Genomic DNA, 23,097 nt, shown 5'->3' on the forward strand with positions numbered 1-23,097 from the left:
AAAAGATAAGGCATTCCCAGCAATAACTCCCCATCTGCAAACCAACTGCAGTGCATGGATGAGGTAGACACATGCACAGAGGTAACTGAGGGATATGCTAAGTACATCCATGCTAGAGAAAAAGACAGTGTTGCTCCCTTTTATGTCTGTTGTATGCAGTATGAGCCAAGGTGTCTGTTGCCCCAGTGTGGTCACCAAAACTACAATTAAGTATGGATCATTTTTTGTTTCTTGAGATTTGTTTGGCTGCATTTTTAAAATTACCGTTGCCTTTTGGTTTGGAATCTTCAGTGCATGAAAGCAAGGAGATTCAGATTGAATCATTTCTTTGGCCCTCAACATAATTCATGCTTCAGTGCGTGCATGTGTTGGGGTTTTTGTACAGAAAGTGCAGCAGTCGCATTCTAGTCTTACAAAGCAGGTTTCTATTTTGTTCTGCACAAGTRCTCAGTTTCMGAAGCCCATGATCACTGCATTTTCSTCCTGCTGAAATCTCCTCCATCAAAGAATTGGAGTGTTGGCTCGATGTTAAGCAGAGGCCTAAATCACAGCAAAGCTGTCGCAGTGTAGGCGGGTGCATCAGTGCTTTGTTCAACAGAAGACGACTGCTGCATCAAGGCCATCAGTACAGGGAGACAGCTGCCTGTTCAAATTGAGCTGTATCATGGGGATAAGAGGGAAGGATTTGGGTTTAGAATCTACAGGGGACTGTCAGTTGAACTCTGCCACGTCAGTAATGTTTTTACGTGTCCAGTTATTTCCTTCTTGGGTTTTCTTTTAGCATTTTCTGTTTCTTTTTGTTACGTAAGTGCATGAAAATAATTGTATATCATTTGCTGAGYAAACCTTGTTGGCATTTTAACGCAGAGTCTCTATGAATTTTGCAAGTGGATGGTTGCTATTTCACGTGCTAGCGTAATCTGACTCAGTTTATGAGGACTCTGCAATTAGGCGTGTGTCATCATGCAGTCATTTCTGAGACAATGCAGTAACAGGCTGTGTTAACAACATTTGTCAGTCCACTCTGCTGGAAGGGCCTACTGGGTGTGGTTAGTAGCAATTATTAAGAACTTGAATAATTGATCGTTGTTTTTCTTAAAAAAAATCTCCCCATTTTGTGTTTAAAAAATAATGCAACAGTTCCTAGCCTCATCACCCAGAGGTAAKGACAATCAAAACTGCTAACTGAAAAGAGAATTGGTAAGGCATTAGCAAAGGGTTTTAGAATTGTTACCAGGGGTTTAGCACTGCTTTTTATTTTATAGGTCACTTGGCKAGTCCTGTGTATGCCTTTTGGTTTTTCATATCATGGTAAAGGGCTTGTTCTACTTCAAACCAGTGTCAAAGTTCTTCCATTAATGTCAGGTTTAGGATTAGCTCTGTGTGCTGCTTATATCAGCTGTATATTTGCAGTTATTTTAGGATTTTATAAAGTAGTTACATTTACTAATTGACAGGAGATTGTAGGCTRCCCCCTAGGCAAATGAAAAGCATTTTACAATTGTACTAAAACAGGAAAGGTGGCAAAGCACTCTAAGCTTGAGGTTATCACCTACTGCCATATTGCACTTCCCAGCTGTGCAGATGACTCAGCAAATCACTTAACATGGTTAGTTTTCTCTTTCCTTGCATGTAGAATTGAATTAATATAGTAGCACTTACCCTGCTGAGGTGGTTACAAGGACTGGAAGGTCAGTGTTTGGGAGATGTTTTGATGATTTACRCAACGTTATGGTTTGGAGATGTTTCAATGATTTACACAATGYCATGGTTTTTAATAACTTTCAAATACTTTTCTTTAACATTAGTCAAAAAAGATTTGTCCATGACAAGATTTTGATTCAGTTCCTAATTTTTCAAAGCAGATGGMCAGTTTGTAAGGGAAGTAAGGACAGGAGTGATGTCCTGAGTCTTTAATGCACTGTGCTGGAAGCTTCTTGTTTATGCCAGGCTCTCAAGCAAGAACTCACAATGGAGTTGTTTCAAGCAACAGAAATAACTTGAAAATAATTTCACCAGAAATATATTATGTTGTTTTTACCAAAATAATGGTGTTGTAGTTCARTGTAGTAAAAATGGTAGTAAAAATCYTGTGCTCTGCTCCATATTAGAAGAKGTGATCCTTATTTTGTGTGGGTAAGTTCAGTTTTGCTGACCTGAGTGAGCCAGACCTGTCAATTTTATTCAGGCGAAGTTCGCTTTCAGAAGAGTTTGCCTCAGCAGGGTTTGACCCAGTTTTATTGTACTTGCTTAAACCTCCTCTTCCCTATACCATCTGGCTATCCATCCYCATTCATTTTCACATTGTCTGTCTGTCTTTCTACTTAGTAAAACACAGATTATTAATTTTATGAACAAAAAAGGTGAGCACTTGGTGTATCTGCCTCAGACCTTTCTTTTCCTTGTCCTAGAAGCTTTTCCTAATGCACTTGTCAGTCTGTGTCGCATTGCTTTGAATCCAAGAGACTTCCTTCAGTCAATGTGGGAAGGAAATCACTGTTGTAGACTGACAAAGGTGGATGTGGCCAGCCAAGCAGCAAACACAAATTAAAAGAAAAAAAAAAAAGGTAGGAAAGACAGAGAGGTTTGTGGGTCAAGTTTATTTCATGAGAGAAAGGAGTCGATGGATGTAGGTTTCTTGGATTTGGCTGCAGGAAAACGTTCAGATGAACCTGTCCCTTTTTACTGCTGCAGAAGGTAAGAGAGCTGACTTGCCTTATTGCWATTATTATATTTATTTCAACTATAATATCATAATTTTATTCAGGAAATTAAATTCTCCTTAGCACCCTCTATTCCTTTTATCTTGTATCAGTTGTATGTGGTCATGCAGGATAGAGGTAATATTTTAATTTCTTGGCATTTCTTTTGTGCTCTGTGCCTTTTGACAATGGTCAGCAGCATCTCAATGTAAAAAAAAATTAAATGTTACATGATAGAAGGCTGCCTTTGATGGACTGTCTTCCACTTTGAAATAGGCATTTCAGGTTAGCCTTTATATACCAAATAAGAAYGTTTTGTAAACTGGAAAGAATCAAGTTTCATATGAAAATAGATCTATTGACAGTGAAAATTACTTCATGAAAGCATTCTCAAAATATACAAGGAAGGTAAAGCAGAACTAGCCTTTGTGAGAAGTGATTTTAATCTTGGACTTTAAGATGCATTAGGGATTTTTCCCATGCTTTGAGATGGAGAAGATTAGAAGGGACTATAATAACAAAGGATTTTTCTTGTTGCTGAAGTAAAAGCATAGCCTCCTTAGAAGACATCATTATCCCGTTTGTGAAATTATTTGCATTCATTCTGGAAATACCTTTATTCAAACTGATAAACAATGTAAATCTGTAAAATAGCTACAGATCTAATAGCTCCGAAGTACCAGACTTTGAACTCCTGGTGATTTTGGACTGTCAGAATAGTATGCATTAAGCATTTTTACTGCTGTAAATTCCTGCAGTTTTACAGAGCAGAGGCAAGGCCTCTGTTTTCTTGCCTACAATCCATTCCTAGCCTATAAGGAAGGGATTTTCAGCCTTATTTGCATGAGTATAGATAAATCCTGGGATTTCACCTTCACTCTTGTTGATGCRTTTTGCTTTTAAAGGGCCCCTGAGTAAATAAACCTACAGCTGGAAGGAAAACCTCCCATTCTGCACATCTTCCTTCCCTGTGTTCAGCTTCTGAGCATACCAACCTTCCCTTGTTTTCTCCATGCRGTCCCAGTTCCAGCTGAAGAAGTGKCAAATGCTTCAGCTCMTTCCACTCTTGTCTTCRGGAATACATGGGCTGGTGTGAGTGCATCCCGCAGAGAAGGGGGAGTTGAGCGTTTGAACCTTCTTGGGTTTGGGAGGGAGTTGATTCCTGGTCTCTCACACCCTGAATTTTGGGCTCATCCCCTGTAATTTACCTTTTGCAAACCATAAGCCCCCTCAAATCTGTTACAGAATTTTGTAGATGCTTCTGTGGAGAAGAAATCCACAGGTTCTGCYTTGCAAGTAGATCAAGATGATTCTCTGCAACCTTGCTTCTGTCTCTTAAGTAGTAGGGAAAATGGGAAGCTTGGGCACAGCCCTGTGCCTAGTATTTCCTATTGCAGTGCTCTGCAGAGCTTCCTGTTTGGCAGAAGTGAGTTGCCAGGTTATCTTTCCACACCTGCTTCTTTTAATACTGCAAAAATCCCTGAATCTGGGGGTTGGATTCTGCTACAGCAAGAAGCAGCTAAACTATCAGTGGCTGGACTGAAAGAAAGTGGTTTCCTGAAAGAAACAATGAATGCAGTTCTCTTAAACTGAGTCCCATGTGTGGTCTGTGTGTATATACCATACCTTAGGTCCCAGCCAGCCTCAGTGCTGGCACCAGTCTTAAACATGGACAATCTTTCTTTTGCAGGGCTGTGATATATATATATATATAGGAGCTGCCTACACCAACACTCATTACTACCTTTTCTTCCTTTGGGGGATGATTGAGCCTGAATTGCTTACTCCTACAGCATTCCTTTCCCAGGCAGGAGAAATCCCTGCCATGACATTGCAGGACACTTGGTGCCAGTTGCTGCAGAAAGCAGAGGGTGCTTCTTCTGAAGACACAGATGTTGTTTTGTCATGGTGTACTACAGAAAGAAACTTAAACCTTAATGTTTGTCAGGAAAAACCTTAAAGCTCTTATAAATGGGATTGTTTTGGATCTTGTGTTTCCAAGACTTAGGTTATGAATGGAGATGGGAGCTTAGAATGGTTTCTGCCTCTGCCCAGGCCTCTGGCAGAGAGTAGTAGCTGTATCAGGTGACCAGCACCCCAAAACCCCCTCTTGTTCACAAGTTCTTTTAATAATAGCTGATGAGGTCTAATATAAAATGAATGTTTATTAGACACAAGAAATAACAGAATAAGGAGTTTGGGGCAAATTATATATTACACAGAAATAAAGGAAACTACTAGTATTATAAAGCAGAGCGGTTTAAAATGCAGCACACAAGAAAGGTACCTATAAGTTCAGCTAGCAAAGAAATAGCACGATTTAGGATTCTATGTATATATTATCAATCCAATAGGTGTGGGAACACACATCAGAGATTCTTTCCCTCAATTCCCAGGAAACTAACCATGGAGCTCTGTTCAGCTGCTGGGGAGAATCCATCATGCTCTTCCAGTGTGTGTGTAAGAGGCTTCTGCCTCTGTAAAGGTTTTGTGCTTCTTTTATAGAGCAAACCGAGTCTTTGGTCACTCGTTACCATTTTCTTTCATCTCTCTCCATAACTGCTCTCCATCACCAAGACGTTGATTCTTGGTTGGAGGCCCAGACTCTTGRGCATCAAGGATAACTCCCTGCTGGGTCTTTTGACCCAGCCTGGGTTAACTCTTGCATATCCCAGCCAGATTTGGGAGAGGGRGAGGGGGAGGACATCCTGCCACAGGCAGTTGGGGTAGTGTTCTTGAACCATCTTGTTTGGCACCCCACAAAGAGATCTGTTATGTTGCCTGTGTTAAAGCCTTGCTTTCTGACTTAGTGTTTTGGAYCTAAGAGTGAAAGTTTTGTGGGGTCTGGGGAAAATCCTGTCRGTTGTAATTGCCTGGAGAAAGACCAGGGGCACAAAGTATGGACTTGTACTTGAAGATAGTAGGGAAATCCAGTGGAATAGCTGCAGCTGCTTAAAGCACCCCATAAATCAGTGTTCATCAAACTGCCAGGTGTCATATACTGAGAATGGACTTAAAATTTTATTTTCTCTGGCACTAGGTGTTTAGTTTCTCATAGCTTTATTCATGATGAGAGGACTCCTCAGTCTACGTGAGGTCCCAAGTCTCCTGTCTAGATCTATGGATGAGGTGGTASGCCAGTTATTTTCATTGGATAGTGTTATTTTTCTTTGTCTTGCAGAAACAACTCAAACTGCCCCTCCCTGTAGCTGTCAGTAGCTGTTGTAGTCCCGATTAAGTGATTTTCTGCAATGCTGCTGTGATGGGTGAATAAAGCTGTCATTCCAAAGCATTAGCAAACACCAAGGTGGGAGCTAGTTCACCCATGGAAACATCACACAACAGCATAAAATATAGGACTAACAGAGACTGCTTGAGCAGCACTTTGTGGCCTTTAACAGGAAAAAAAATGTAGCTAGCTATTTGGAGAAGGGTTTTTTTTTGTTATTTAAATGTTACCTGTTTATAGGGAAAAGAAGAAAGTGGAGCGTTTTGAAACAGATAGAATAAAAGTATTGTATATTGTAAAATAAAGCCACCACTGGCCAAAATGAAAGTTAAGAAACTTTTAAAATTTGACATCTGTACTAAATCTGATGACTACGAGGGATACAACTGTGTCAGAATGCTTCAGAGGTTTTTAGCATAGTCAGTCGGGTGTGTAATACATATGGGTTTGGTGCAAGCTGTGAGATGTGGTTGGTGCACAGCATGTGTTCCTCTAAGTAATGAGTGTGTGGTTTTGAGATTCACTTACTCTGAGGGTTGTTTTCTGATGTTTGTAAATCCCATAGGAAATGCCAGGTGTYCCTTCATCCTGCATTAGTGTCATCCACCCTCTAGCATTACATCATCCACTCTCTAATGGCTGGTGCTGCTAGAGCATGTGTCCATCCTGTCTTGTCTTTCCCGTGTGTGTGTCTATCTGTCCTGCAGCCTTTGAGTGTTTGTAGATGCARGGGCAGAGAATAAGGTGGGGCTGCTGCTGGCAGGGAGTGGTGTAGACACCTGGTCCCCTTCATTTCAGTGTCTGTGCCTGAAGGGGAGCCCTACAGTTCACATGAGGAGTGCTGTGAATACCCTTTGTTCATCTCTAGTGCACAACCCAGTGCTGCAGTGAAGAGCACAGAGGTGTTGTTGGGCCGTGATGAAGGTGAACTGAGCATGGTCCCATCAGGTTCCTCTTCCCCTCCACTCACCTGCCATCCATTCCATTCTTTATGTGTCTAGGATTGCTGCCTTCTGGGGAGGAAAACCTAGTTGAATTTTCTCCCCCAGATGAAAGGATACCCTTCTAAGAGTCTCTCCATGTCCAGGTAAAGCTGCAGCATGAACAATGAATGCAGTTTTGGGGTCGGTGTAACCGCAGTCCCCACTTAAATCAGGGCTCTTGTTCTTCAGGCCTGGCTTATAATAGATGCAAAAGGAGCAGCTAGTTAAAATAACTGGAAGCTAATTTGGTCCTTGTGCCAGCGAAATACTGCCAACAACAGTACACAGTGTAGGCCAAAATATTGTTACTGGAAGTAAGTTAGYTGTTAACACAATGGGGGAAAAATATGCCTATATCAAAGATAGCTTTGGAAGGAATGTCATTCTCCAGCAGGTTAAGAAAATACGTTTTACACCAGTGTACACAGGTGATTTCAAGCAGCATTCGATCATGTTTGATTTCCTGTTGTTTTGTGGACACGCTCCATTTGCATTGTGCCAACTGACTGCAAACATAGAGGGAAAAAAGTTTCTCTTTACCTCCTTTTTCTATGACCTGAGCACATCAGTAAGTAGTATTTTATCAATATGGGTTATGTAAAAGTAAAATGGCTTTTGAGGAATTAAGGGAGAATCTTTCTCAGTGACTAACAGGAAAGCTGACTTCTCAAAGGTGAAATAGATGTTGTTTCATTTCACAGCACTCAGTCTTGGGAGCTGAAGTTAAAAACAGTACTGAATGCTCTAACAGTTTGTTCTCTGGAGGATGGAGTTGTGTCCCTGAAACTGTCCACTTGGGTCTTTTCAAGAAAAGCATAGTTGTTCAAAATTAACGGGATAATTACAAAATTAACTACCTAATACTGCAACAGCATCAGTAAGAGATGAGCACTAAACTGAAGATTGTTAATGTCAGCATGTCTGCCTGAATGTAGGGCAGATAGAAAARTCACAGTAGCAGCCTTGCTTTAGCTGCATGCCTGTCACTGTACATGTAGCCTGGTTAGTTCATGGGCAACCTCCTCTCCAGTCATATCATCTGSCTCTGGTGAAAGTGGAAGATCTCAGAACATTTATGTGGGGGAGAAAAAGGGCRAATAGGATGATCATGAGTGGAAAGATAGGTGTTATGAAACACTGAGATCCACTGAGCTGCTGAGAGCACAGTRCTAATAATGMCAAGGTTCAATCYCTGTAAGGGCCATTCACTTGAGAGYTGGACTCAATGATCCTTCTGGGTCCCTTCCCACTGAGAGCAGTGTGTGAAACTGTAACATTTGTCCTTGCTGGCCAGCAGCCTGTTTGGCATAATCATCTGCTGCTCAAAGGGAGGCTATATGATTATTTTTTAAATTCAGGGATGACTTTCTAGTTTAAGTGATAATTATTATTCATAAGGCCCTGTGTAAAGTGTTTCATGAAATTAAAGTGTATTGCTCAGGGTAAAAGAGGAGGCTTTCCATAGCATTTTTTAATTGAAAGGGATGCACATACAAAAGTGCATAAAATCARAAAAAGAAAAGTAAAGCAAGTTATTCAAGTCGGGGCTTTTTGTAGCTGGAGATCTGTTGTCCTGCAAGGCTGCTTTTACAGGCTGCCCATGTGCAAATATTCCTATGCTCTGGCATCGGTCCAGATCTGATTCTGAATCTTCTGTCTTCTGTTCATTCAAGACACAGTATCTAACCTTAATTATTTTATGTGTTATTAATAATGTGCTGTTCTTTACATAGTGATATTTCCACAGCCTYAAATAGTGTTTATGTTCTATAAATCACTCTTTTAAGGTCACAGCTGAAATGGATGATTGATTGGTTGGTTTTTGCTGGGCCAATCTCAGGAGAAAAATGAAGCCCTTGTAATACCAAGAGGCTGGATACAGCCATTTCCAGATTCAAAACCACTTTGTTCTAGGTCTGATTCAGTGAAGTACTTCTTCATGAGATGCATTTTCAACTCAGGAATGTCATCAGGTTGCCTGCAGCATGGCTGCTGAGCAGCTGCTTAAGTATGTTGCTGAATCGAAAGTTTCATGCTTAATTCTGACTTCTTATCAGAGGGAATACTATTAGTGCACAATAATTTTTGTCTGAGTAGCAGTGGCAGGAGTACAAGCCTAGAATGGAGACTTTTCTAATAGTCTTGCCTTGGCACAAGCAAAGGCTGTTATTGATACCACTGTACTGTTCCCAACAGCCTGTAGGCTGAGTGGTTTGCTTTAGAAATTCAGATGAACAAATAGTTATATTGCATTCATTGGTTTATTTGACTTAATTGATGTTGAGGAACCTAGGGGTTAGTGGGGGAAAAGCAAAGAAAATGAAGAGTCCGTGTGTTAAAATAGTGATTTTTACATACAGATTTCAGATGTCAGACAGCCTAAGAGAGAAATTGTTTATAAACCTATTCAATCTAGGCATCTTGGCAGAAATCTTGCAAAAACTATTAGTTATTAGCTACGTGTAAGGCCTGTTAAGACTATGGAAGTGTTTAGTATTTTGCCAAATCCAGGATTCATGCAATAGATTGACTTGCTGACTGAGTATCTTGTACTGGACAAGTGCTAAAGAAGCACATTTATAAGAAGAAGATCAGTGTTTTTTGATCTCACTGATGCATTAGTGTTGCCAGAGCCATCCATCTTTCAGTTCTATCTCCATTTCCAGTGACTGTCTGACCCACTGTCATCTTTGGAAGAGGTRTGCCYRTAAAACACCTTCCGCTCTCATCTTACTGCATAAACATGCCTGTCTGGKGGGAGGCAGGCTTTTGGTTKGTTTTTTTTCCCTAAGGAAAATTCAGTTCCAAGGTGACTAAAATGGTCTGGATACTGGCAGTCCTTCAGAGACTTAAATCCAAAATACTGAGCTGAAATGGTTATGTAAAAGCAGTCCTGTTCAGCTGTGTGCTTGGTATTTATTGTTGGTGTTGATGTCACCTTTTTTCCATCCCCAAGAGGAAGAACCAGTAAAGAGTGCGATGGTGGTGGAAGTGAAACCTGCTGCTCTTCCTGGGAAGCAACTGGGGAAAGACCACGGTCCCCTTGAGCTTTTGGACTTGGCAAAGGGCCTCAGTGAGGCTCAGTGGGATTCTGGTTCACTGTGTCATTCACCAAATGCCAAGGGTGGCATCCAGCAGGAAGAGTGTGACCTTTGTGGTGGAAAGACACACCCCTTCCTTGGCTGAGTGTGCTCTCCTTGGGTTTGCATGTGTTTGCTGCCGGCAGATCCTTTTCCAGCTTTCTCCAGTGCTTTCCGAGGCTGCTTCATTTTCTGTTTTTTCCATTTATTAGTATGACTGCTCTTGTTATTATGCTTGAAGAGTGTGTAGTGGACAACATGATTGTGTAGGTGCTGTATGACAACATGGTTTCCCACTGCTGCGGCTGATTCCTGATTTTTTACGTTGCCATGATGAAATGCTTTGCAGCTAAGCTGAGTCCTTTGTGTAAGCCTTTTTCCCCATCTCAGATGTGTTTGCCAGTCACATTGCTAATCTATGTATTTCTTTTTCTTTTTGGTGCAGAGCTTGATCTGCATTTCTTTCAAACAGCAGATTTACTGCTTTTGACTATGACATAAAGATGCTTAAACTGTAGAAATGTTTTTATTTGCAGTGGGCAGGTTTTTTGTTTGGTTGGTTTGTTTTTTGGTTTTTTTTGTGTGTGCTTCAGCGCATTCCGGTTTAGCTTCCTTAAAGCTATTGCTTCTTACATTACACCCTTGCCATCCATTGCAATCTACCCCCTTCTCCTCAGTCATTGCCAGAACTCTTTTTATTTTGTGTGTGTCACCTTATTATAAATGTTTAATCCTGCTGGAGTGCCCTTCTTAGGCAAAATCTCCATCACTTCCACAGCGATGTTTGCCTTCAAAGTGAAGGTTAGGATTGAGTGCACTGGGTGCAGTTCTGATTTAGTCTCTGAACAAAGTATTTACTGCAGTCATCTTTCAGTACATAAGAACTAGACTTCAGGCTTTTTCTTTTAATGGTATCTCTTCAGCCAGTGCAACAAGGTGCTAAGATACCTTGTGTGGAGGAGTGATGTTACCTGCTCCCTGCCTGGCTAAGAAATGCTGCTTTTGGAAGGCTGGTGTTCTGGAAGGCCCAGCTGAAGAACRCTGAATTCTTTTGGCTGTCAGAGTATGTTTTGATGCCACTGGTATTGCTCATTCCTACTACAGTAAGAGTCACAGTAGAATACATAGAGAAAACCAGTATCTAACTATTTMATTTCTGTGAAGTGAGGATAACATCAGTCCAATGGCCATTTATAATTTTTAGGGTTTGCAAGTCAGTCACCAAATGTAAAAACATKAAGGAGCAGAATTACTGTAGTTGTACATTTCTAGTTTGGTTACCTATAGGGTTTAGAATGGCAATTGCTTTTTGGACTGAATATTAGCGTGCAAATATTTAAAGAATGAGCAATTCTTTGATAATAATTGTTCTAAAAGCAATCAGATTCATCAGAAAAAGATGGCTCCATGGTCTTCAAATCAGATCTGAGGAAATTCTGAGTTGGCCCAGTGCTAGTTGTAAGAAGCTTTAGAAAAACATCGTGAAACCTTTTTTACAGATTGGCACAGAAATATGTGCCACTTTCTGCAGWCTTTCTCTTCATAGGAAGATTTCAGTGAGATAGGAATCATTATCTTCCATGGGACATTAAAAAAAGATAAAGCTATTAATGATTAACAGAGTGGGTATTAAAGAAAAATTAACTAGTTACTACTCTCTGAAAATAYAGTGGCAGAGCATAAGAGTAGCCTTTTTACTTTCAAATCACTTTAATTAGGGCCTGATCTAGAGACRCAGAGACATGCCAAGTAATCTTTGGCTTCAGCTGCAGCTGTAAGTGACTGGCCATTTTGAAGACCAGACCTTCARGATCTGCTGCTGATGTCCACATGCTGGTTTCATGACAGCAGTGAGATTTTGATCATTTTCCAAAGTGGAAATGTTAAAAGTTGGTGCAGTTACAAAAACAACCTCTTCAGAAACTTGCAAAAAACCCATTGCATGGATTATCTCTTTAGTTTAGGCTGCATATAGAAGGAAAATGTAAAAAAATACATAGAAATAGGTAACTATGTATGTTTTAAATATCAGAAGCACACAAAGGTACTATTGATTTGATTGAAGTCGCAGATTTTACTAACACAAAACTAACATAATCTACAGAGTCCAGCAAAGCTTCTAATGAAAGTGAGGTTGTTTGTGGTTTTGCTGTTGTATACAAATCATGAAGACGAAGAATTTACATTAAATCATCTCATTTCAGTGCTCACATTTATATGTGTACAAATCACATTTCCCCTTTAAATATTTTATATTGGAAGGAAACTAGGATTTAACATTTAAAAGCAGATTTMTAGGTAGATGGCCTTGCTGCATGCTCACATCTTTTCCCCTTTCCATCCTATCATTCCTACCAAAATGTTGTAAGCCACATGACTGCCTGCCTGTAAGTGCTTTAAATATTTTTGCTATAAAACCCAAACAAACTACTTCAGATTTACTTGCAGCCACGAAGATGGAATTCCGTCTCCAGGAGGGCACACGCCCTTTTGCAGCAGAACCCTTAGACACAAAGCARCATGAATCTGGGAAAGACAGTAAGACTGTTGAGCAACCTAAATATGATGCCTTAGCTCCACAGTTGGCAAAAACAGAGGCTGCAGATAAAAAGGATTCAGAGAGCAGAGACAAAGAAGAAATGCTTTCACATCCATCAGAATGGATCTTGCAAACTGATTTGCAGAAGAAAGGGGAAGYTGGTTTTGCAGAACCTGCTGCTAAGCCTCCTGCTCCCCAAGAACAAAAGCACTTGTCATCTCAACTGCCTAAAGAGAGCAGGACAGAAGAAAGGACTGCAGATGTGGCCTCATCAACCAACCTCAAAGATGTTCGAGGTGGTGCCATCTGCCTTAGTGAAAGTTCTCTATTGCTACCCGAATCCAAGGCAGAAGGAGCCAAAAGTGAACTTCCTGCAGGCTCACCTCCTGCTGTCCCCCAGGAGCTTTCACTGAAAGACAGTTACAAAACACACCAGGARCCCACTGACCAACTGTTTGCCAAAGATCTCAGTAAAGATGAACAGATCCACAGTGACAGGACRTTATCTCTGCAAGGATTCTCAGCAGTAACTGTAGATGACTTGAAAACTCCAAGCATCCCMAAAATCCCTCCTTGGGGGGAAGAAAAGGACATGACTAAGGATGAGAGCGATGAGGAGGAAAGGTATGACTTCTATGATAAAGGGGAGGCTCAAGTATTAGATGGCGGTAAACTTACCACAAAACCTTCCCTRGACAAAACAGATTTTCAAAAGGATGATGAAGCTAAAAAATCACCTGATACTCTCAAAGCAGTAAAAGAAACARACCAAAGTGGGCTCTCAGCAGTAACAGACATGAAAAAGGAGGTGCARCAGAGCACACAGGTACCCCCAGCTAAGTTAAGCCAAGAACTGACCCTTGAGAAAACAGTAGAGCAGCACCCTGAYACCACTCAGTCATCCAGCAAAATAGAGAAAGTCCCTGAGGTACCAGGTTTAACCACTGAGAAGACTCCTACTCTTGAAGCTTCTCAAGAGAAAAATGTTAAAAAAGATACCAAGGAGGATAAGACAAGTGTTTCAGCGCCTCATCAAATAGAAGAAGAGGAGGATCAATCAGGAATGTCCAAGTATTTTGAAACCTCTGCTCTGAAAGAGGAAGCCTTCAAAGCAGATGATCTGAAACAAAGGAGTGATTACTATGAGCTAAGTGACACTAAAGAGAGTATATATGAGCCTTATCAGAGAGGCTGTCTAATACCTGAAGGTGAAGAGGAGGAGGAAGAGGAAGAATTACAGACAGAATTGAATCAGCAGCAGAATGTGCATGCTCATGAAATGGGGTACAGTACCCTGGCTCAGAGCTATACACCAGACACGTCTGAAGAACCCAGTTCCCCAGCAGAAAGAATGTTCACTATTGACCCCAATGTCTATGGGGATAAGAGAGAACTTCACAGTAAAAATAAAGATGACCTAACTCTGAGCAGGAGCTTGGGACTTGGGGGGAGATCTGCAATTGAACAGAGGAGTATGTCTATTAACTTGCCYATGTCCTGCCTGGATTCAATAGCTCTAGGATTTAGTTTTGGTCGTGCCCATGACCTTTCTCCCCTCGCTTCGGATATTCTAACTAACACTAGTGGAAGTATAGATGAAGGTGATGACTATTTGCCAGCAACCACACCAGCACTGGAGAAGGCCCCTTGCTTCCCCATTGAGAGCAGAGAAGAAGATGAACACATAGAAGAAAAAAAACCCATGGCGGAAGAAAAAGTCCAGCCTGAGACCTCGGCTGAACCATCTTTCCAGGCCAAAGATTACTACAAAAATGGGGCTGTCCTGGCTCCTGACCTGCCTGAAATGTTAGACTTGGCAGGGACAAGATCTAGATTGGCCTCTGTGAGTGCAGATGCTGAGGTGGCACAGAAGAAGCCAGTTCCTTCTGACACCATTGCAGAAGACAGCAGCACAGCCCTGCCACCTGTGACAAATGAAAACCACGTAATTCTAAAAGCTGAAAGTCAGCTGGAAGACTTGGGCTACTGTGTTTTCAATAAGTACACAGTACCACTTCCTTCTCCAGTTCAGGACAGTGAGAATTTAACRAGTGAAGCCTGTCCCTTCTATGAAGGCACAGATGAAAAACTGAAACGTGGCCTAGCTCCCGACCTGTCTTTAATAGAAGTGAAGCTGGCAGCTGCTGAAAAATCAAAAGAAGACTTCCTCAGTGAAAAAGACTTAGGTCAGCCTGGTGAGTCCATTTTAGTCAGGGACTTTGAGCAGGAGAAAAAAGAGAAACTGGATACTGTGCTAGAAAAAAGTGAAGATCAAATTGACTCTAAAGAGGTCTGTCCCATTAAAGGATCAGAGCCAGAGAAGACAAAAGCTGAGGCTATGTTAGAAAGGAAAGAAGGTGTGGCTAGTAAAGTTCATTTACCTGCTGATACCATGTACGACAGAATGTCTGCTTCAGAGATACCAATAGAAAAGGATTCTGTTTGTTTGTTGATGGAGAAGGAGAAGACTCTTAGTGTTGTTCCTGAAATAGCTGAGATAGCTGAGATAGCTGAGATAGAAGCTCCAGTTAAACCAGATTACAATGCTATAAAGCATGATATGGAGGTGGCTGCAAGGAGAGCTGACCAAGAATATCAGAGTAAGTTAGATGCTAAGATTAGTGAGGTTGTTTCTCTTCCTTCAGGGAAGGACCAAACCTCTCTTAAAAGAGCAGAGCCTGAACCCAAAGACACTCAGCAGAAAGATGAGACCATCTTCTCCAGAGAAGCAAAGGATGCAGATGTACTTTCCAGGACTGAGCTTAGTAGTATAAAGGACAGYACCAAACTGTCAGAAACAGAAATTAAGGAAAAAGTAACTAAGCCAGATCTGGTACATCAAGAGGCAGTTGATAAAGAAGAATCTTATGAATCTAGTGGAGAGCATGATCAAGCCCAAGATGGTTTGAATGGAGAATCTGTGAAACCAGAGGATATCAAAGCAGAACATCCAAAACTTCCCATATCTGGAGAAGAGATGCCTGCACACGTACCAGCAAAGGAGACTTCTGTGGAGCCCCTCTTTCCAAAAGCTGAGCCTCTCCAGGAGGAGCCTGCAGACGTTCAGATGGAAAGCATACCACAGCTTGCAGGAGGAGCTGAAGAGRTTCTTGATAAAGCTGTGAAACCTGTGGAAACCCAAAAGCTGCTGCCKTGTGAAGTGGCAGCTGGGTCACTGCAAGGGGAAGAATATGAGGAAGCAGAGGTGGAAGCAGGGCAAGAAGCAAAAGAAGAGGATAAACATCATCTTGTATCAGAAATGCCTYCAGACTTTGGCAAGCCTGGTGCTGAGGAAATGGGAGCCAAGGGTAGCCCCGAAGCAGTGCCTGAGCTGAAAGGCGTTATTGAGTCAGTGGTGACAGTGGAGGATGACTTTATYACAGTGGTGCAGACAACAGTTGATGAGGGTGAATCTGCCTCTCACAGCGTGCGCTTTGCTGCTACTCAGCAGGAAGACATCGAAACAGGAGACTCCCAGGCTGAAGAGGAGCTAGATGTTGAAGAAATGGAAATTGAACCCAAGGAAGGCTCCCCAGAGGCTCCTGCTTCACCCCAGAGGGAAGAGATCCTGCTCACTGACTACAAAACAGAGACGTGTGATGATTACAAAGATGAAACAACAATCGATGACTCCATCATGGACACAGACAGTCTCTGGGCAGACACTCAAGGTGTGCATTATCCTTTTTGTTTTTGTCTGTTGAATATTTTTGCTTTCAAATCATAATGATTGAAGAGCAAAATTATTACAGTTATAATAGTAATCTCAGCATGTTTCAGAAAAATTGTAAAAATAGTCTGCCTTTTTTAATTAATCATCTGCTCTGTCTTCAACTATTTTTCCCAGCTCCTCTGAAGTATTGTTTGCATTTATTACTAATCTTTTGTTTGTTGTTGTAATTTGCTCTGATCCTACAGATGATGATAGGAGCATCATGACTGAACAGTTAGAGACTGTTCCTAAAGAGGAGAAAGCAGAAAGAGAATTGCGAAGATCATCTCTTGATAAGCATAAAAAAGAGAAACCTTTTAAAACTGGGAGAGGCAGGATTTCTACTCCTGAAAGGAAAATAGCTAAAAAGGAACCTAGCACACTCTCCAGAGATGAAGTGAGAAGGAAAAAAGGTTCATTTAATACTCCTATTAAATTTTTTTTCTTAMATTTTCTTACTATTTTACAGTACTATCTGGTTACTCTATTGTAGATGATGTGCACATAACATTAATGGTAGTTTTTTTAATAAGACCATTAATTGTACCATTATGTGGGAAGCCATGTGCAAGGCTCACTGCTCCACTGACCCTGTTTCATTGTAGACATCCCCACTGATCACTGGGTAATGCATCTGAGCCAATGCACCCCTCTTCCAATGCAGGATTTGTTTCCCCCAGTAGAAGCGACGCWCTGGGTTGGAGTTGTGGAGCAGTGGGCCTGCCACTTGATATATTGATCATATGAAACTGTTTGTTGGGTTTTTTTCCTGATTCTATGTTTTTGTGTTCTTTTTGTCCATAGCAGTGTATAAGAAAGCTGAACTTGCTAAAAAAACTGAAGTTCAGGCCCACTCTCCCTCCAGGAAAATCATTTTAAAACCTGCTATCAAATATACTAGACCAACTCATCTCTCCTGTGTTAAACGGAAGCAGACAGGTGACTGCRTTCTGTTCAGTTATGCAATGTGGCTGGCAAACATAGACATTTTCTTTTGTAAATCTCATAGCTTTAGCARCTTCTCTATTTTTATTTTCCTCCAAGAGTATCAGTCTTCACAATAGTATTACTTTTTTAGTGTTTTGTACCATTTTTCTTTAATTCTTTCTTTCCTGGTATTTGTTTTTTTTATTTTGTGGAGGCTGCGATCATGTATGCTTGTCATTGCTTGGGCTTCCAAGTCTGTGGTTGTAACTTGGCATTGTTCTTAGAGTGTGGTGTTTTAGGAATCTCTACTCATCTCTTTTTGTTTTTTATTTTTTTTTTAAATGATGCTTTTTTTTTTTCTGGTGGGAAAATGTGGACAGCTTAAACCATGGTATGCATTTCCATTATTCTTCTTTTTTCCTCTCATGCATAATAAGAAGTGTTTCAGGCTTATATTTTGTTTATTGATGTTATCTGCATTGATAATTCCCAATCTGTCACTGATGTTTATGCTGTACAGTCAAAATCCACAGGGAGAATCCAGCCACATGCAGCATGGAGCTGAGAGAGAAGAAATCTGGGCTTACGCTGTGAAATGCATTCCAAGTAAAAATCCTAATGTTTGGTAGAGGAAGATGAAAGGAAGAAAGAAATGATTCCTGTTACGATTTGATAGGTGTATCATTATTTAGAGGACCAAAATAACTCGATCAGCATTTTCACATGTAATTAATTCATTGTTCCTGTGAGTTCAGAGTGGAAGGATGAACATCTTGACTTTCATGGTGATCTTAAAAAGAAATTGCTAGAAGAGGCCAGGTTTTCTGTCATGTAACATAGCCACATGCTGCGGCGTGGTTGTTTGGAATTAGGGCTATCGAGAGAAGAGCCATGCACACCAGTGCAGAACTGCATAGGCAGCTTAATTTCTTCCCACAGAAATTACCAGGATTCATTACCCATCATATGGTTAAGCAGAGCAGTACTGCAAGTGTCCCTAGGAAGTCATTCCCCTGTGATTTTGCACCAATCACTCTTGTTGAAAATGCAGACCAGCCTCAGCAGGGAGGCCTGACTGGTGCAAATGCATAAGAGGATGGTTACATGAGAGCAGGTTTAGTATGATGCCTCTGCTGTATGAAGAGCTGATTGTCTCCTGGCAGTGTTACATTAGGACCCCAGAACTAAGAGTTCCTGTCCTGTGACAGAATCTCATCCTTTCACTCCTCCCTCAGCAGAGATGAAGCCAGGGAAGGAAAGGCTGGTTCAGTCCCCTCTGTGTTGCACTGAAGTCTCCTCCTCAGTTTGCAGTCTCTGGGCTGACCTAACTTACACTCTGGACCAGAGCTACCCAAGGGGGAGGAATTTTTTTAAAAGAATTAAAACAATTCTCTTTGCTGTCTCTTGCTGCTTGCTGAAGCACAACTTGATAGCTCAGAAGTKATAACCTATAATAATCTTTCAAAAGCCTCAGGGAGTTCAATAAGCTGTGGACATGTGTGGGGGGAAGGTATTGGCTTTGTAGTGTTCTCAGCTTCACCTAAACCTCCACAGCCATGTGGTCAGCACTGCTGTGCCCTCAGGTACTCTAYCAGTACCTCCTCTGAACTGTTCTGACCTGTAGCATCCCAAAAAGGCCTGAATCATACCAATGGATGTGGAAAAGGAAATCYGCCCAGTGCCTGAAAAATGTGCTTCCTTGGTAATTCTCAAAGGTTGTTTCTTTCTCACTGCAATATATAGTGAACCAGATGTATTTGTCAAAGTAAGAAATATCATACAAAAACTATCCRTGTTCATTTAAACCCTGAGGTAGAGAGCAACCAAAATGATGGACCCAGATTGATCTTAAAACTTTCAGAAATGTGTCTTAAACTTYGAGCTCTAAAGCAGAGGAACTTGAACCATGCCAGAAAGTGAACAAGAATATCTCTTAGAATGTCTCAGCATACTCATTGTTGCTGGAAAAAAATACAGTATGAAGAAACTTCCTCACATTTTTGTACTTCTTGATGGGACCTGGGGGGAGACTTTGAGAGAGAGTGCAATGCTCTGTGATATTCTAAGAGTGCAGGTGGCCATATGTTATCCTGCATATCCCTGACCTTGAATGTGTCATCCAGGTCTYTCCAGGATTTGGAATTTAGAGGGACATTGTCTCTCTCCCATTTTTTTTTTTTTAATTTGAAATAGAGCACCATTTCTTGAAGACAGTTTTGACTGTCAGTGCATCCTGTTTGGAGTGRTCTTGTCAGCTTTAGTGATGCCTGGGTAAAGCCTGAAGCCCCCCAAAAGTTCTTGGCAGTGTCGTCTACAGAGCTTTGAGTGTGTTGCAGTCTGTCAAAATCTCCACGCTGCATTTACCAGGACTTTAAAATGAAACATGCCCAGTCATAAGACACAGATGTCTACCAAAAGAAGTTAATATTTGATTCTATTTTTWGTGCAGTGGCCCAGAAAAGTATGTCTTTCCCCTAATGCCCCTCAATATCTGAAAAAAAAAATCACATCACTGGTAAGCACTGGCAAATACCAGTAACTTAGAGCACCATATCCATGAAGCAGGGACTGCTTTTTGAAAAACTTRTCCTTGCCATTTGAAAAAGAAATTGCATGGCCAACCCTGACAAGAGAGTTGGGAAGTCTTTGCATGGCTAGTGTAGCCCCATGAGTGAAGCCCCCAACCTGGCCCATGTTTTGTTGGTGGCTGTGACATGCCACTGCAGTTGTGTTATCAGAGGAGAATTTTCTGATGCAAGGCCAGGACAGTGACCTGACCATGATGTGTTCCTGTTCCTTGTTTTCAATTCTGGTGTTGTGTATTTTAGTCAACAGCAGGGCCCATAGAAATCTTGTGTTCAGATGGAGAAGTTATGTTTGTTATCAGGTACAAAGTGACACAGCACAAGTGACACAGCTTTTTTTTCCACTTCATAGTGGTGACTGGTTAGGGTTCAATGCCAAGGGAAGGAGGAAAGAAGCTGTTGGTCGTTATTTCGAAGAGATGGAAGCCAAACCCAAACCAGCAGTAACAGCTGTGGTAAAGTGTGACACGGGAAGGTTCTGCTGTGCTTGCCCCTCTTAAAAATTCAAAAGAACTGAAATATGCAGTTACATATTCTCTTCCTCACAAGTTCTCTCTCCCACACCTTGATTTAAAAAAAAAATATATATTAAGAAGGCAGGACTAGAGTGGGTAGTGTGACAGAAAACCAGGGACAATCTCACCACGCCTGGGACCTGCACTGCAAAAGGGAARTATTACCCTGACCTTTCCTGTATGAAGAATTAGGGTTGATTTTAGAGTTGGAAAACAATTTGGTTTATAGCAGAAGGTTGTAATTTGTGATTGCTGTGCTACTTCTGCTTTTACCAAGGGCATCCTGGCACAGGTACCAGGAGATTTCATGTCCACTTGTTAAATGGCATATCTCTCCCTGAGCAGAGGGGTTGGGGTGAAGCTAATAACCTGCTTTCCAAAAAGGAGCCTCATTCAAAAACCWGTGTTGTAAAAAAGGAATCGAAGAGAAAGATCTTACCTTAAGCCATATTGTATCAGATAAATGAAATACTGAATTAACATGCTAGATATCCCAGATAAACCATGAATTTCGAAATTCTTGAGGGTTTAGTTGACCATGACATACTGACCTTGTTGACACAACTAGGATGATAATTCAACAGTGAATCTCTCTCTTTTCATTGTGAATGTTGGCTAAAGTGGTCTTTCATATAGAGGCCTCTCTTAAAATTTTACTTTGTGGATGCTTTAAAGGAGACTGAGTTTTAGAGGACAGTCCTGAAAATCAGGATGCGAAGTTGTCTGAGGATTGGCCATAGACTCTTATAGTTGTCAGCTGTTTCTGGATCTTTTTTTCTATTAGTTTATAGACTTCTAGGAACATGAATACAAAATTTTGTTTTGTTTGAAACACACAGAATACCATTTACCCCACGTAAGATAAATACAGGAAATTTTTAAGACAAGTACATTTCTACATACAGTTCACTGAGGGTAATTCACRAAGTACTTGCTTTGCACAGTAGATCCAAGGCATTGAATTGTTCTAACAAGCATATTAAATGGAAATACTTATTATTACTGTCTTTAACTATCAAGTCTTTCTTTGAATTTCTCAGCAGCAGGTGGTGAAACAAACCAGGCTCCTGCTGTATTTAAACAAGCAAAGGAAAAATTCTCAGTGAGTAAAAYCATCTTATTGTTTATCTTTATAATCTCCTTTTGTCTTTATTTCACATATTTTTGTGTTAATTCAATAAGTAATTGTGTGTTCCATTTAAATTTTGTTTGCCATATTAATTATTCATTTAAAAGGGTAATTAACATCACCTTTCCTGAATAACCTTTGATRTCTAGTCTCAAGTGGTAGATGGTGACAGTTTGCAGATGCATAGAGGGCACACGGATTCCAAATGGCAGGAGTTGGAGTCTGGGCAGCATTTTTAGCCAGGCCATCCTGTGGGATAAGCTGCATATCTTGGCCTTTCCTGCAGCACCCAACTTGCATTGCTGCCTTGCTTGATGCTGTGTAGGCAGAAGCCCTCCCCCAGGACTGCTGGATGTCTCCTGGTGCCCCATTCCATAGCCCAGTGTTCTGCAGGGGCCAGCAGACTTTTATGATTCAGTGCTTTCAGAATGGCCACTTCCTGGGCCACTGTCTGTGTTAGAACCTTTCAGGTTTCAAYCTTGCTTGCCTTGCCTTCAGCTGCTCTACATCCYRTTCTGCRTCCTGTGTCTGGCYCACATAAGCAAAGACTGCCTTGCTTCTTGCTGACCCTGCACTGTTTCCATCCCATCACTCCAAAATCCCCAGGAAAACAACCTCCATTCACCCTCCACTGTGCAGCTTTTTTTTTTCCATTACAGTGACACTTGCTAATTCACATCTTCAGCACAGCACTTGGTCATTGTTAKARCAGAATCATAGAATATGTTGAGTTGGAAGGGACCCATCAGTGTCAYCAARTGCAGCTCCTGGCCCTGAGCAGGATCATCCTRCATAGTTAACAATTTAAAATTTCATTTGAATTTTTCTGTATTTCCTAATGTATTTCATGGCTGATTTCTTTCATTTGCTAAACCAGATTGTCAATTATTTGGGGAACAAAAAGCTATGTCACACAATGCTGCACATTGTGAATTTTAGAAAATTTTTAGTSCTGAGAGCAGCATAACCTACTGGAGGCGTTGGAGGAAACATTGTTTTTCAGGTCTGACCCATGCCAGCTCATAACTGGAAACTATTAAATCTTCTTTACAATTTCAGTAAGTAAGATCTGGGCAGGTTTCTGGGCATGTTTTATTACTGTGTTTTCTTGATAGACCATCAACACTTGCACAGAGAAGCCTGAAGTAATTTTTAGTATTTATGGAGGGCTCCAGTACAAGCAGTGTAAAGCCATTCTGTGAAATTACCTTTTTGTACACCTTTCCTATTCCTGCCCCTTACGTTATTGCACAGATCACAAGGCATCYGCTTCTTATTTCCTCTCCCTGTTGCCTTGCCTCTCTGGTTGCTACACTCACACAGCTCTTGGACATTTTCTCTTCTGTGCCTTGCCTTCACCTYTGCTTTTATAAAGATCTCTCCYTTTTTTTGTTGTTGTTTTGTTTCTTTGCGGTTTTCAGCTTTTGTAACCTTTGAGCTCAGCCTTTTCCTCTCTGCTGGTAATGTTAGATCATCCAGCCCAGTCAGTTTTGTTWTCCATGTTCAGACTGCAGTTTACACAGGACAAGCTCAGGAAAAGCAGAGCAGTTCCATCTGCTGGAAGCAGCTGTGTACCTGCAGTTCACAGTGAGATGATGAAAACATGTGCCATGTGTTAGTCACACCTTGAAATAAAGGGAGGGTTCTGCATCCCCACTTCAGCAATCTCTGAGATACAGTGAGSGTTGCATAGATC

At 41.2% G+C, this 23,097-nt stretch overlaps 1 protein-coding gene across 20 annotated transcripts in view; it reads left to right on the plus strand.

Moving 5' to 3' along the window:
• The window catches only part of MAP2 (microtubule associated protein 2), a 215,016-nt gene that overhangs the window by 169,166 nt on the left and 22,753 nt on the right, over window positions 1-23,097 (plus strand). For 11 of the 20 annotated variants that reach the window (XM_057389853.1, XM_057389847.1, XM_057389849.1 and 8 more), the window contains 4 exons: window positions 12,443-16,204; window positions 16,452-16,658; window positions 17,050-17,184; window positions 21,313-21,374. In XM_057389853.1, the coding sequence (XP_057245836.1) occupies window positions 12,443-16,204; window positions 16,452-16,658; window positions 17,050-17,184; window positions 21,313-21,374 (4,166 nt within the window). The remainder of the gene's footprint in view (window positions 1-12,442; window positions 16,205-16,451; window positions 16,659-17,049; window positions 17,185-21,312; window positions 21,375-23,097) is intronic. The other 9 variants (XM_057389856.1, XM_057389854.1, XM_057389860.1 and 6 more) reach the window with 3 other exon arrangements.

Source organism: Malurus melanocephalus, unplaced genomic scaffold (genome assembly GCF_030028575.1).
Source record: "Malurus melanocephalus ecotype Western Australia unplaced genomic scaffold, MMel_1.1 scaffold_20, whole genome shotgun sequence".
Lineage (NCBI taxonomy): Eukaryota > Metazoa > Chordata > Aves > Passeriformes > Maluridae > Malurus > Malurus melanocephalus.